Below are 16,044 nucleotides of genomic sequence, written 5' to 3' on the forward strand. Positions count from 1 at the left end.
CTGTTTTATTTTTTTATTTTTTCTAATCAACGCTGCAATTTACAATTTATTTTTCAAAATTTCCACATAAAATTGTTCAGTGATTTCCTGCTTCATTAATTTCGAATCAAAGTATTGAACTAATCTAAACAACTACCAACTTCTCTGCAACAAAATTATATTTTACAGTGGAAAAAGAAGTAACTTGTGGAACTATTACTATAACTACAAAAATATGAAAAATATCCGCCAAAAAATTTTTCGATGTGTAAATTTTAATGAATAAAAATTACATTTCAATACGACTTTTATGTGTGTTGTTTTACTTATAACTTCAGTTTACTTATATTTTAGCTGAGCAATAAACTTTGATGCGACAATTAACAATAACTGACAGTTTTATTCTAAACTGCAAAGATATCATTTGTACAATTTAATTTGTTTATTTAATATCATTTTTGGTTCAGCAATTTCAGCACAATAATTTTATGTAATATCACAGTATCTCGAGCTGATATAATTGATGAGAAACTTTGACTATGAGTAAACCAACTAAAAATCGGTTTAATCCTAATAAAATGAATATTGGAAATATACTAAGCAGTTTGGTCATAAAAGCAAAAAAGAGAGTTTTTTGTTTATTACTCTTTAGTTAATCATTTTCAGCATTAAATAATGCAGAAGTTATTAAATAGTACAATAAATTAATAAATTAGCAAGGAAGAGTTGGAAATAATTACTGGTTAGGAAGACAAAACATGAAGAAACGTTGTTAGTTATTCCATGCGAACGAGGAAAATTCGAGAGGACATTAATGATTTTGGATATGAGAAGCGAATGCAACTTGGTCACTGAAATAATGGCCAACAAATTAGGTCTGTTGTTAGAGAAATCTAGTAATAAATAAAGATTACAGGTATTGCTAGTAACATTAGGAACTAGAACATCATCGGAACAATAAAGAATATTTCAAAATATACTACAGAATTGATTATGATGGTAGAATAAGGTTAGAGGAGACATATCTGGAAATGGACCAAGATGAAAATGGCAATCAGTAAAATAACGAAGTTTGAAAGAAAGATTGGGAGAATGAAGAGAATCAGAGAACTAATAGAAAGAAAAATGTAAACTAGAGATTATTGGAATCGAAGAATTGATGACAAGACAGAGAGAAGTACGGAATGCTTTTCTAAATGCTTTAAGATGAAGTTATTGAAAAGATGAAGAAAGAATCTGCATTAGACTGTGATAAGCCCATAGAAAACCACCTGCGAGTTTTATTTGATACTTTAGCAAAGACATACATAGATTATTGGTAGGAATAATATTATGCAAAGAAAAGTAATTCTAGAAGTAGTCTCTCTATAAGAATAATATGGTCATTCTTAGAGTATTCCATCAATGCATTAGGATTCATTGAAGTTTAAAAGTGTTTGGTATTATTCATGGCACAAATTAGAATGAATAATTGTTGGTCATTAGCATGTACACTTCTATCTTATAGAATTAAACTAATTGTTTGAAATCGCTTTTGTTTTTCCTTTAGTTTTTATTTGCCATCTAAGTTACGCAGAGTTACTGAATATGAATATGAATACTAGATATATACGATTTTTATATCTTTAAAAGAAATTACTTCCAACTATTCCTTACCATTTTATTAATTTGTTGTGCTGTTTTAACTCTGTTACAGAAACAAGCAACTTTTGCATTATTTAATGATGAAAATGATTAAAGTATTAAACAAAAAACACTCCTTTCTTGCTTTTATGACCGAACTACTTAGTTTTCAATATTTTCATATTTTTAAGATTAAACTGAATATTCATATTATTAGGATTAAACCGATTTTTAGTTGGTTTACTCATAGTCAAAGTTTCTCATCAATTATATAAGCTCGAGATACTGTGATATTAGATAAAATTATTGTGATGAAATTGCTGAACCAAAAATGATATTAAATAAACAAATTATACTGCACAAATGATATCTTTGCAGTTTAGAATAAAACTGTCAGTTATTGTTAATTGTCGCATCAAAGTTTATTGCTTAGCTCCAATAGCATAAACTTAAATTGAAAGTAAAACAACACACTGAAAATCACATTCAAATGTAATTTTGCTTTAACTACTGCAGCAAAGAACAAAAAAGAAAAAAAAAAATAATTGGCTTATATCCATAATTAAAACGTTAGTTAAACATAAATATTAAAAACAAAAATATCGATATAAAAGTTGAGAATACTTCATTTTTCCTTTATTTAAGTTTTGGGTGATAATACTGGTATCGTTATTAAAATTATTTTTGAAATTCCTGGATTCGTTGTTGCAGCAAACATTTCATAAATTGAAAGTTTAATTACCTGCATTTGAGATATTAAGGGAAGAACAAAAGAAGCAAAAACAGCCTTCTATCTTTGTTACTATCAGAAAGAAACTGGCAACATCTTTAATTTTAAATTAGTCATTTAGATCAGACTTTCCACGAATATTTAAGAGAATAGTTATGCATTTCAAATCGTAAGCTGAGCATTTTAAATTGGTTGTTAGCAACGATAATTGGGTATTAATTAGTAAGTCCTTCGCTAATTTTGTCGTTTGGTATCGATTTTGCGTGGAATTTGAGTTTGTCCGTGCTTTTTTGAAAAATTTTTCTTAATTAGCAGCGAAAATTCTACAGGTTAATATCCTGAAAATTCTGCATTATTATTCATTCGGAAAGAACGACTGTAAGCAATGGATAATGGTTTGTTGAATTTCTCTGAAAGATTGCACGAATCGGCGGTAAAACGATTGATGGAGTAGCGGTATTTTTTAACTGGTATAATGCGGACATCTTTTTTTAAACTATTCGTTGATCATTTCAACTTTATGATATGATAACATAATGATAAGAGAATTATATTATTGAATTTCATTTAACTCTCGCTCTGCTTTGTTGATTTAACTCATTGTTCTTCTCTACTTTACTTCTCCTTTGAAATTAACTTATACGTTTTGGTACTAAAATTTTTTGAATTTAAAATTTCAATATCTTATTGGCATTTAATTTCCGAGCACAAATCGTATTGCTGATCAAAAATTCTTTTCATATAGAAACAACATCTAGTGTTATAATTCATTCGTAGCTTCTTTTCATTGACAGTTAGTCAAAAATATGAAAGGTATGTGAATTTTGTACGTATAACATCAGAGAATGAATAATTGAAGCATTGCTATAAATAGAATAAATAAAATTATTTTATGCAAAGTTAAAAATTATTATTTTTTTCTTCAAATTCTATTTTAAATAAATTCTGTTTTTCTACTTTCTATTCCATTTATTATTGTTACTTTTTCTGCTTTTCATTCTTTTCATAATTTTATATATGTATGAAATCATTTTTATACAAAACCTCACAATTTACTGAAATAATTTTCTTTTACGTTTTCGATGTTGCAAAAAAAAAAAAAATAATAGTAATTCAAGCAGTGGCATAATAATAGAATTTTTGATAATAACAACTTGAGGGTCTAATTTATTAAATATTTTCCGGATGCACTATTAATAGAGGATTTGCTCCATCGGCGATTGAATTTTGTTTATATCTCCATCTGATTTTTTACTTTGATCATATTTCGTTGCCTTGCTAAAAAAGAATTAAAAAAAAATTCTGCTTGTCAAAAATTAAATTTTTTTTTCATTTAAAAGAAAAAAAGGTGAGAATTGGTAAATTATGAGCAACAACTGATAGTATAATTTAGCAAAGAATAGTCAATGAAAAGTTAACAAATGTCATGAATCGTTATCATTGATTAATTAATTAATTTAAATCAATCCCCATCAAATAATGACTCGGAAACTTATTATTCTTCAGTGCAAAAAGTTACTTTCACTTGATGAAAACTAATTCAATCAAGCTTTTTGCTATCATTCTTAAAACAAAATGGAATTAAAGCAAACTATAAATGGTGACGAAACGGTTGTTTGTTGGATTTATACAAAATTTTTCATCAGAAACATTCAAATGAACTGACCATTAATTTTTTTCTGCTTTATCATTAAAAGAAAACTTAAGCAATCACTAGCTAATAGGGAAGTCATTTAGTGCAGCAAAGAATAGAAGAATTTCTCTTAAAATTTGTCTGTATAAAGAGGAATCTCCTCTCCCTCAGATGTACTTCCTCAATTTTTCTAATAATAATTTCGATTAACGATAATTTTATCTCAATAAAATAAGATTACTGTTAACATTGCTACTTCACAAAGTACTCCCTATTTGGCTCTATAAATTACTCAAATCAGACCCCATTTCACGACAAGTAAGGTACAAAACATCCACTCAACGCATATAATCAAACTTACTTTCATTTTCATTCTGAACTGATAGCTGGACACTTTCAATTTCTCTTCAGTCCAATTGAAGACCTAGTAATTAAAGATAACATACAATAATCGGTGAAAAAAAATTTGCAAGCAACTCGCAAATTCATATAACAGCCAAAACATCTAGGCTTGATGGAATTCCATGTGAAATCTGAAAGCAGAGGTTAATTACTCAATTTCCATAAGCTATTATGCACTTCTGGGAACAAAGCAAACTATCACTGAACTTTCTAGAAAGCGTAGGAAGAAAGGAGAGCAAGTAGTAAGTATCGGTCGTTGCAGCAAATGAAACGAAAAAATGTTTCAAATGACAGTACATTAAGAAAGGAAAAAGTTTATTCATCACTGATCGGAATGATGGCTGAAGCTTCTCAAAGAAACAAATAATTTTTTTTTTCAAATTTTCAATTTGTGTAGAGCACATCGCCCATTTCATTTCCAATTATTAGTGACTTACGCACAGTTTGATAAATCCAACTGTCCGTAATAAATTTTAAATATTCAACTGCATGCAAGTATGCAAACACCTATGTAATGCTAATGTAATGTGTTATGTGCAACACTATTTCAGAATTAACAGTCTGTCACTGAAGTGCCAAAATTGGTGAGCGATCAGTCTAATCGTTTTTGGTAATACCTTTAAAGAAAAGAAAGAGGCGGAAGCACGGACAAAAACCGTTTTTCAATATCAGAAAAGTTTGTATTATAACAAAATAAGAAAACAAACCAATCGTTTAATTTATTTTATTGTAATAAAATTCATCTATCTAAACAGAAAGAACAATAATACGGTGAATTTTCTCAAAGCAATGCATGTTGTCCCAAGTTTTGGATGAGAAATGCAATTTTGGAACACAATGCTTTCAATTCAATTCAATCCATTTCAACTGGAAAATTCTGCAGAAGCAGAATGAAACAAGTAACACAAATGTCTTTAAATTTTGCAGCACAATTCAAATTATTCAGTGTGGCAACAATTCCAGGGCTTTCCTATGAACAAAAATTAAAAAACTTAATGCTTTTTCATAGTTTCTCAAAGGTTGCATAAGGAGAAGGTTCTTTTGAAAATGAAACCCTTTTAGAAATATTATGCGATTCTGGAGGGAGGATTTCACTGCTATAGAAAGTAAGGAAAGAATTTGACCGAGATTTCTCGAATCATAAACTGCTTGGTACTTGGCTAATCCAAATAGTACACTTGTATTGTTGATTTGAATGATTGTTAATTAGTGCTTAAAATTCTATACTCAATTGAAAACTTTAAAAATGCAAGCATTTATTGTTTTGATTCGCAGTCAATTATTTTCTTTTAGTTCAAATTCGATTAATCGAGATGGTGAAAATGAAGAAAGGAATCATTTTCCTTCTTATCATTGCTTTTCATCCTTCACAAAGGTATTAAATTTGTTTCAATTTTTGGAAAACAATTCTGAAATAGGCTCTGGTTTCACGTCCCGTAGGAAATCAAACTGCCTTTTTGTGAGCTTCTTTAAATGAACATTTTCACTATCACAAATTTTGTAACTTGTGATTTTTTTAGGCGACAACTCCAGAAATTATGGTAGTAACAACAGCCTTTTTCACATTAACTCAGACAGTAGCAGCAAGAACAGTTTCTTCAACAACAATGACAGCATTGTCAACCGAAAATAAGAAAAAATCCCCTCCTCAACTGCTTGTCCAACAAATAGAAAAAGAACAATCTCTTCTTCAAAAACTCCTGGAACAACAAAACCCTGTGCCTCACCAACTTCAGCTTCAACAGCTACTCGAACAACTACAACAAAACCACTCGCACATTCAAAATCGTCTTCAACAGCAAGAGAAACTTCGTCAGCAACTTGGGCAGCACAACTGTGAAATTATGCAACAATTCCTTCATAACCAGCAGATTACTCTTCAAAAACTTCAACAACAACAACCATTTATGAATCAACTTCAAGAACAACAAAAAGTTATTCTTCAGAAACTTCTTCAGCAACAACAGACTGTTCAAACTCTACTGCAGCAACTACCTGATCAGCAAATTTTGCAGCAACAACTGAATTCTCTAAAACAAACAATGCAGCCATTGACTGTGCAGCAAGAAGCGTTTGACCTTCAAAAACAAATGGAACGAAATCACGAGCAATCTCGACATCAAGATCAAAGTAATCTTAAAAATCAAATTCAGAAGCACGAACAACATCTTCAACTGCTTCAGCAACTCCGTAATATATCTACAAAAGTTCAACAACAGAGACAACTATTTCATCAACAGCTTCAACATATAGTGCAACTAGTTCAGCTTTCACTACAGCAACCTATTTATCAGCAACTTCAACAACTTCTACAGCTACAACAACAACTTCTTGAACAATACCAACAACAACAACTACTTATTCAGCAGCTCCTCCAACAACAACAACAACTTGTGGATCTTATGGAGCAGCAAAAACAACTTGTTGTACAAATGTTTCTAGAACCTCCACAAATGCAAGCTTTCCTTCAACAACTTCAGCAAGAACAAGTCCAATTCCAACAACTTATGCAACAACAACAACAACTTCTCCAACAACTACAGCAGAAGCAACGTTCACTTCAGCAGGATCTCCAAAAACAGCAGTCTGTGTTTGAAAACCTTTTGAAAAGCAAAAAAATTCTTCTCCAAAATTTAAAGCCATAACTGGATTTGCTCCAGCACCAGAAATGAATGTTTCTCAAACAACCACAGCATCTACAATAAATGATTTCTTGTTCTTGTGAGATTTTTTTTCTTTTGATGATTTCTATATTTTCATTTTCTCTTTATCAGCATGTCAACACGCTGCGATTTATAATTTCTTTTCCAAAATTTTCATATAAACTTAATCAATGATTTCCTTCTTCATCAATTCCTAACATAATATCACACTGATCTAAACAATCACTAATGTTTCTGCAACAGAAACTATATTTTACAGTGGAAAGAAATAAGCAGCGTGTGGAAATATGGAATTTTTTCCGATGTAGAAATTATGATGAAAGCAAAATTACATTTGAATGTGATTTTCAGTGTGTTTTTTTACTTTCAATTTAAGTTTATGCTATTGGAGCTAAGCAATAAACTTTGATACGACAATTAACAATAACTGACAGTTTTATTCTATAACTGCAAAGATATCATTTGTACAATTCAATTTGTTTATTTAATATCATTTTTGCTTCAGCAATTTCAGCAATAATTTTATGTAATATCACAGTATCTCGAGCTGATATAATTGATGAGAAACTTTGACTATGAGTAAACCAACTAAAAATCGGTTTAATCCTAATAATATGAATATTGGAAATATACTAAGTAGTTTGATCATAAAAGCAAAAAAGAGAGTTTTTTGTTTATTACTCTTTAGTTAATCATTTTCAGCATCAAATAATGCAAAAGTTATTAAAATAGCATAACAAATTAATAAAATGGTAAGGAATAATTGGAAGTAATTTCTTTTAAAGATATAAAAATCGTATATATCTAGTATTCATATTCATCTTCAGTAACTCTGCGTAACTTAGATGGCAAATAAAAACTAAAGGAAAAACAAAAGCGATTTCAAACAATTAGTTTAATTCTATAAGATAGAAGTGTACATGCTAATGACCAACAATTATTCATTTTAATTTGTGCCATGAATAATACCAAACACTTTTAAACTTCAATGAATCCTAATGCATTATGGAATACTCTAAGAATGACCATATTATTCTTATAGAGAGACTACTTCTAGGAATACTTCTCTATACGTAATATTATTCCTACCAATAATCTATGTATGTCTTTGTTAAAGTATCAAATAAAACTCGCAGGTGGTTTTCTATGGGCTTATCACAGTCTAATGCAGATTCTTTCTTCATCTTTTCAATAACTTCATATTGAAATAAATCATTCAGATATTCATCGTAATCAGTTAGACTTCTTTTCACTGTCGTTTCAACCTTTCTTGAGTTAAGCTATGTCGTTTTGCTGACACGGGTCAACATCTTCGACGAAATTCAGTACTTCTCTCTGTCTTGTCATCAATTCTTCGATTGCAATAATCTCTAGTTTACATTTTTCCTTTTATTAGTCCACTGAGTTATCATGATTCTCTTCATTCTCCTAATCTTTCTTTCAAACTTCGTTATTTTACTGATTGCCATTTTCATCTTGGTCCATTTCCAGATATGTCTTCTCTAACCTTATTCTACCATCATAATCAATTCTGTAATATATGTTTGAATATTCTTTATTGTTCCGATGATGTTCTAATTCCAAATATTACTAGCAATACCTGTAATCTTTATTTATTACTAGATTTCTCTAACAATAGACCTAATTTGTTGGCCATTATTTCAGTGACCAAGTTGCAATCGCTTCTCATATCTAAAATCATTAATGTCCTTCTAGGTCGCATGGAATAACTAACATCGTTTCTTCATGTTTTGTCCTCTTAACCAAATTCTACTTCTATTTTCGACTTTTCTTGAGATTGTTTCTCCATCTCGATGGAACTTCCGTCTTGCCGGATCCTTCTCAGTACGTCACACAGCGTACTGTTTTGATCTGTGAAATAGTTAATATTTAAATATTTAATAATATTTTTCTTTGGATGAAACTTAAGCATTGCTTGCATCATCTCAAATCCTTTAACTTTTCTAGTCTCGCTACTACTTTTCGGTTATCATTCAACTGATAAATAGGCAGAAAATACCAAAAACTTTTGCCTTTCTTCTGAGGGTTTGAGTGCTGTCGCACAAATAGTTATTCATTTTTATTTATTGATAAATAAATTTAGACTGTGTTCTGAAAGCTAAAAACTCATTTCATGATGTCTCAGCAACTGTATAACTTTTATTTACCCTTCTAATATTACTATAACTTCCATTATCGAGACTTCGTCCACTTCTCCTTTATCAGGATTGCAAAAGAGATAATCTGGCAGCTTATCAGTCCACAGCTTATTTATCTCACTGTTCTCCTCTAATGTTTTTAATTTGAGAGAATGTTCGGTAGTTCCCTTATCAAATTTTTGTCTAATCCTGCCCAATTTCTGTAACGCAACTGCATAATTCCACTATTTTTCAAATTTCTCATAGCGAATATCATTGACAGCTAAGTTACTTACGTATTCTAAGTCAGTAATCATTGACAGTAAGTTACTTACGTATTCTAATGCCTCTGCTTTGAATCATCCAATTATAAGTGTAAAAATTCATTTATAGCTATAATGTCTTTTATCAATTGCATCAAATTGACTTATGAAGACAAACGGAAGTTTTGAATTTCCATCAAATCCTTTCTTCATTTCTGGAGTAGAAAAGATCGAACAGAAAGCAATTTGTGACAATTACTGAATAAGCATTCGATCTCGCAAACTTTTTTGTCTTTAACAGATCGTAATGCTTCTTTACATTCTTTTGTTAATATATTTGCCTTGGAAATGATTCTTTCAATTATTTTTAAATTTCTATTCATGAGTACTCTTCTTTCTAAAGATTTCGACTTATTTTGATTACTTAATTCTTGTATTTCTTCTGCATAAACACTTTCTGTCTTTTCGAAAACTAATTTATCTATCGGCGTAAGTTTGTTTAAATTCGTTCTAATAAGGTATAACATGAGCTTTTCATCTTGTTTATGCATCTGGTTGATGCTTTCATTCCTGGCTTGTGACGTCAAATTTGTCAACAGTTCTTTCTATCGTGATAGAAAGACTGAGAGAGTCAATTCTTCCCTTTTAGTTCTCGATTTGTCAAACTTTTATTCTGATAAAATGCTTAATACTGCAATGAACTTGGCAATTAGAATTTCAATAAGACAGCTGTAATAACGATATCGATAATAACATCCAACCCAAATAAATTTCTATAAATGAAATTGTTACTTTATCGAATAAAAGTACAGTCTCGCTATAAGATCACAAGAATTAGTATCTTTATGGCGGCTTCTGCTGGTACAAATGTAAAACAATGAACATATATGACACAAAGATATTTGTCTTTCAATAAACTTTCCTTTGTTTTCAATACTAGCAACAATCTCAGAATTGCTGCAATGAGATAATTCCCAGTCTAAACTCTGAACCAAACTTACAGATTACTCAATGTATTCCCTGCCAGCAGCACTTTGACAACGTAAAAAGTAGTATCAGCAGTTCTCCATAAAGAATTCATTGAAAATCTGTCCAGCAGTATTGCCGAAGAATACTTCCTTGCATGTGAATCAGAAGGTAATTCAATATTTATAATCAAAGATTGATTCCACATTACTACTCATCATTTAATATGAATAAAATCAAATATTTTTGTATTATTTCAGTTAGTAATGCAAACAAAACAGTTATCAAATATATGTAATATGTTTACGACCGTTGTCGGGCAGAATGGACTAACCAGCAGCCATTGGGCAGTCATTTTAAAGAGTGACAATTTCGGATGCGGGCAGATGGAACTCATTTAACCCTTTAAAGTTATTCATCTAACAGACCAGCCTACTACCTCAATATTTCGCAGCTATGGCCCAAACTTGCAAATTAAAAATAGCATCCTGTAGTTCACCTTAAAATGCCTAGTGTACTCATCAAAGGAATTTAAAGAACCTAGAAGTCCAGGGGTACTCTGAACTCCTTGCTCACCTACCCGTCTTGCAAGAAAAGCAACCTTACATACTGCAAGCTTCATAGATATTTCGGAACATCAAGAACAGATGATGAGTCAGTAATATATGAATTCTAACCTCAGAAGGCTCTAGAGAGTTCTGAAATGCATTGAATAACTATCTGAAGAAAGAGTCGAATATGTCGAAATAAATTTGTATTGAATCCACAGGATTATCGAGAACAAGCTCGAAATTCCACTAGAAATAATCTTTGTACCGAACAATCGAATTTAGCAAAAGGTCAAATTTAAATCAAAGTATTTATATTTAAGCAAATCATGTTAATCATTTATTGTAAGTTTTATTGTAATTCAAATTCCTTAATGACTCACAGATGGTAATGTGTTATCTTTCCCATAGCCTTCGGGCAGTCTTCCCAGTCTCCCCGTTGCTTAGCTCATCCTCCTCACTAAATTGTCCTACTACTGATTGCTTATTTGGTTTAATTACCTCACCTCGAGCACTCGACTCAATTGTGCAAGTAAACCAACCTAATCCAATCCAATCACAACAAGGATTGCTTAAGTGTTGAAAATTGCCCCCAATTTTAATACTAAGATTTTCGAACCTAACAGCCAAACTTAAACATCTAAAAATTGTAAGAGTCTGCTATTTTGACATTCAGTCTTATGAGTAATTGATGTAATGAGAGAGTAAAGATTATCCGGAACGGAAACTCTTTACATACGGTAATCGGTGCTTGGTTATAAACCACTCCTGTTCTACAAGTTAAATAGAGGAATGAAGGTAGTTTTTCTCGATTGTACTTCGGAAGTTGTACACTCTCTCCTCTCCCTCAGATGTACTTCCTCAATTTTTCTAATAATAATTTCGATTAATGATAATTTTATCTCAATAAAATTAAGATTACTGTTAAACATTGCTACTTCACAAAGTACTCCCTATTTGGCTCTATAAATTACTCAAATCAGACCCCATTTCACGACAGGTAAGGTACAAAGCTTCCACTCAACGCATATAATCAAACTCATTTTCATTCTGAACTGATAGCTGGACACTTTCAATTTCTCTTCAGTCCAATTGAAGATCTAGTAATTAAAGCTAACATACAATAATCGGTGAAAAAAACTTTGCAAAACAACTCTCAAATCCACATAACAGCCAAAACATCTAGGCTTGATGGAATTCCATCTGAAATCTGAAAGCAGAGGTCAATTATTTAATTTCCATAAGCTATTATGCACTTAGAATGGTATCTACTACTGCAGAAGCATTTTTATCAAAGAGCCAATGCAGTTTTAGATTAGTAGAAGTACCATCAATGTTTGCAGAGCAGTTCATCGTCTACTCTCTATATCGATTCTAATCATGGTTTTCTGTCACCACTTGTCACCATCTCCTTGAATAGTTCATTACGCTAACAAGCAATTGACCACACTATTGAAGTTTTCCTACTTTAGGATATGAATCCTTATTTAGCAAGTCAGTCTTGAGGACAGATATCCTCTCCCTAAGATTTTGCTATATGATCAGTCAGCACACTGTAGTAGATATATCCCAAAAAACAGGTGCTAACAATCATTGAAGAAATCTCTTGGCCAAAGTTATATTGACTACATCAGTAGTCCATCCCGACCTCAAATCAGAACACATGAAAACTGTCACCCATAAGGACGTCGCCGTCTTTGAAAATGAATATCGTTAAGTGTCATGACGGAAGGACAAGCATTAAGAACTGAATCCGATGAGACTTTTCTTTGCATTTTTTGCAACATAATTTGACTTATCTCATAGTGTCCTTTTTAGCCACTGGCGCATTTGTAACAAACATAGATTAATACACAAATTTTCATTCTCGAAGCTAATGAAGCTAAGCTAAAAACGAAGCATACGGTGATAATGGCTTATTTAAGCATTTCATTTCGTCATAATAATTAGTACAACAAAGACGAAAATGTCAGATCCTTTAAATATAATATATATCCATTAAGTAAACAAATCCAAATACAGACACAAGAATGAAAATTGGAAAAACGATAACAAATATACATGTAACCAGTATAACAGTAAAAATATTAGTTGTCAACACTATTTAACTAAGTAAGGCACCTAAAAAAATAAATAATATTATCAATATTATCATATCAATATTATTGTTTATATTATATATATAAAACAAAACATTGTGTTATACACATATATATTCATTTTCTTTCTAAGTAATATGTTTATCGTATATAACTATTAAGTAATAAAACAAAAATACAAACATAACAAATAATAAAATTATTAAAAGGACTTAACAATTTCACTGCTAAATTAAAATTGCATTAAGAAAAAAGAGCTTTCAGCGTGCACAAAATTTAGAAAAATCAAGAAAAGATATATAATATTTTATGGTACATTTATTTTGTCAAATAATATGGCAACCGAAGAAAAGAAGAAAAAACCCGTTACTAATTATTAATTGAATGATATGTTATAAAATTGCTAGCAAAATAAATTATTAAAGAATAGAAAATTTAAAAGTTTCATTTTCAGCTATATCATATGAAATAGTTTTATTGCTAATTTTAACAATATAATTAATAGCTTTTGTTAATTTCTACTTCCATTATTTGTTTTTTCTTTCATTTTGCTAGAATTTGTTCATAAATTTTTGTAATTTGATTTTTGTTTCCAATTGTACTAATATTTGATAAAAATTTATGCTGATTAATTTAGGCTGAAATTAATTTGATTTGTGCTAATAAATTTGGCTGAAAAAGAAATGATAAATTAATCATGCAGTAGTGAATTAAAGCATGAAGCAAATTTTTAGACATAAAAGAAAAAATAAATCAACTAATAATATATGTCATTATTATTATTATTATTATTACTACTGATATGTTATTAATATTATTATTATTATTATTACTAATATGTTATTAATATTGTTATTATTACTATTATTATTATTATTATTTCCGTACTAAAAATCGCCATTGTTGATTTACAATAGAATATTTGTCATTCGTCCGAATCGTATCATAGCTCTTCTGCAACAGAATTATATTATAAATTATACTGTGATAAAGTATTATCACTTAAATATCATTTCTTAAAGTTTGAATATCAAAAATTCTGTGATAATTAATTTGCTACCTTCTTAAATGAAATAAACGCATACTTTCTTAACTTTCATAATTAATACACATCTCATAATTCTATAATGTAAAAATTATAGAATTGATAGTTTTTTCTTTTTTTGTAGCATTTACAATTGTAAACTTTTTTTGTGCCAAAAAATTAAAAAATTTATTTAAAATTTTGAGATAATTAATTTGTTACCTGTATATTGCTAGTATAAGATTTGTTAGGTTGCGAATCTTTTTGGCAAATGTATGGCGCAACTATTCGACAACAACTTTGAAACCATTCACCGCTTGTGACATTCATTTTTGTGCATGGCCTAATTAATTTACTTACTGGTATTTGACCTAAAAGTTTTACCAATATTTTAATTCAGGTTTTTTTTTAATTTTTTACAGTTCAAATTAAGAAAAAGCACATTGATTTTTACAAAATAAATTCAAATTAGTAAATTATAAGCTAACGCTCAAAGCAGTATTAATCACATGATAAATAAGATAAAACTATTAGATATTAATTATTAATTCATAAAAAATTCAACCATTTTTTTGACTATGAAGAATAAAAAAAATTTGCAAAGACTTTATGAAATATATTTAAAAAAAAAAAAAAAAAACTTTCGAATTTATTATATTTATTAATTATGGTGAATAAAAACTTTTAAACGATAAATAATTTGAAAATAACCATTTTTCCAGCCTTTAAAATTGAATGGTGTTTTATCAGACCATTCAAATTGAGCTGTCCTTCCAAATTTTGCACTACCAAGCCAAACTTCAGGCGCATCACGAGCTATTTCTAAAATAATTAACAGTTAAAATCAAATTAACATTTTTAATCTTACAATCAAATTTAAATGTGGGATTATATCAATGGGAAATGATATATTTGTCAATTGAAATAATTTTAGTTTGAAAATTTTGAAGTTTTCTCACTAATTTTGTTTTTATTTTTTTCATTTTTTAAAATTATGACGTTAATCTGAATTTTCATTATCGATCTTATTTCTAATTCATTTCAAATGGAAATGAAAAATTAAAAAAGTAGATGAAAATGAAAAATTAAAAAAAAAAAAGATTATTTGTAGTTATATTATTTTACAAGTATTGTATTTCAGATTGGTTTATAAATTATTTTATCAATATTATAAATAAATAAAAACGAAAAAATAAACAAATGTATTACCTTTAGCAAATCGATTCTCTCTCGAATTATGTACTGATAATTGATGTCCATTTTGTATTAGACAATGAAATTCAGCTTCAGTCCAAGTTATTTTTTTAGGAAAAATTTATAACATTTTTTGGAATGTGGTGAAAATCGCCATCCTTCATCACATATAGCGCATAATGCAACTGAAAATAATTCACTAATCGATTTTTCAAAAATTTTCCAATTTTTATTTTTATTCTTTGGCAATTTTTACAATCAGTCATTCAAAAAAAAAATTATAATGAAAAAGTGCAAAGTGTTTTATTAACAGAAATAAAATAGTGAAAATATTGAATGACATGTTTCATAAATGTCCAATAAAAATGATTTATTATAAAATTTGATTATTTAAATTTGACCTTCCGGATGTCACTTCCGGAATAACTGTTTTTTTTTAGTATCAGTGTGACATGTGATAAGTTCTAGCTGATAAAAGCATGACAACGGAGTACTGACTTTTCATTTAATAATAAAAGTTGAATTATTTAAATTGTGGACATGAAATTTAATCCATGTACATAACTTTACTTTACTCCCATATATGAATATTTAAATAACAATTTAAATAAATATTTTAAATAACAAATTTAGATTTTTTTATTATTTATATGAACAAAAAAAATTTTTTTCTCGGAATATTAATTGTTTACTAAATAAATAAAATTATATCACTATACAAGATCAAATTAATTAATTAATCAATTATTCATGGATAAGTTGCGTTTTTGAATGTGTTTTAA

The 16,044-nt window shown here is 29.1% G+C and overlaps 1 protein-coding gene and 1 pseudogene across 2 annotated transcripts; one reads left to right on the top strand and one right to left on the bottom strand.

Moving 5' to 3' along the window:
- Positions 1-5,613: 5,613 nt before the first annotated feature.
- Positions 5,614-7,012, top strand: Bm17252 (Uncharacterized protein; the record flags this gene model as incomplete). Its single annotated transcript, XM_001897360.2, has 2 exons — positions 5,614-5,742; positions 5,888-7,012. 2 exons carry the CDS (start codon positions 5,614-5,616, stop codon positions 7,010-7,012), a joined length of 1,254 nt encoding a protein of 417 aa, XP_001897395.2.
- A 6,908-nt stretch (positions 7,013-13,920) lies between these two features.
- On the bottom strand, positions 13,921-15,352 carry Bma-clec-1.2 (annotated as a pseudogene; the record flags this gene model as incomplete). Its single annotated transcript has 4 exons — positions 13,921-13,998; positions 14,291-14,439; positions 14,780-14,890; positions 15,278-15,352. Coding segments are annotated over 4 exons (413 nt in total), but the record flags the coding sequence as incomplete, so codon positions are not given.
- Positions 15,353-16,044: the final 692 nt, after the last annotated feature.

This window comes from Brugia malayi (assembly GCF_000002995.4).
Source record: "Brugia malayi strain FR3 genome assembly, contig: Bm_128, whole genome shotgun sequence".
Lineage (NCBI taxonomy): Eukaryota > Metazoa > Nematoda > Chromadorea > Rhabditida > Onchocercidae > Brugia > Brugia malayi.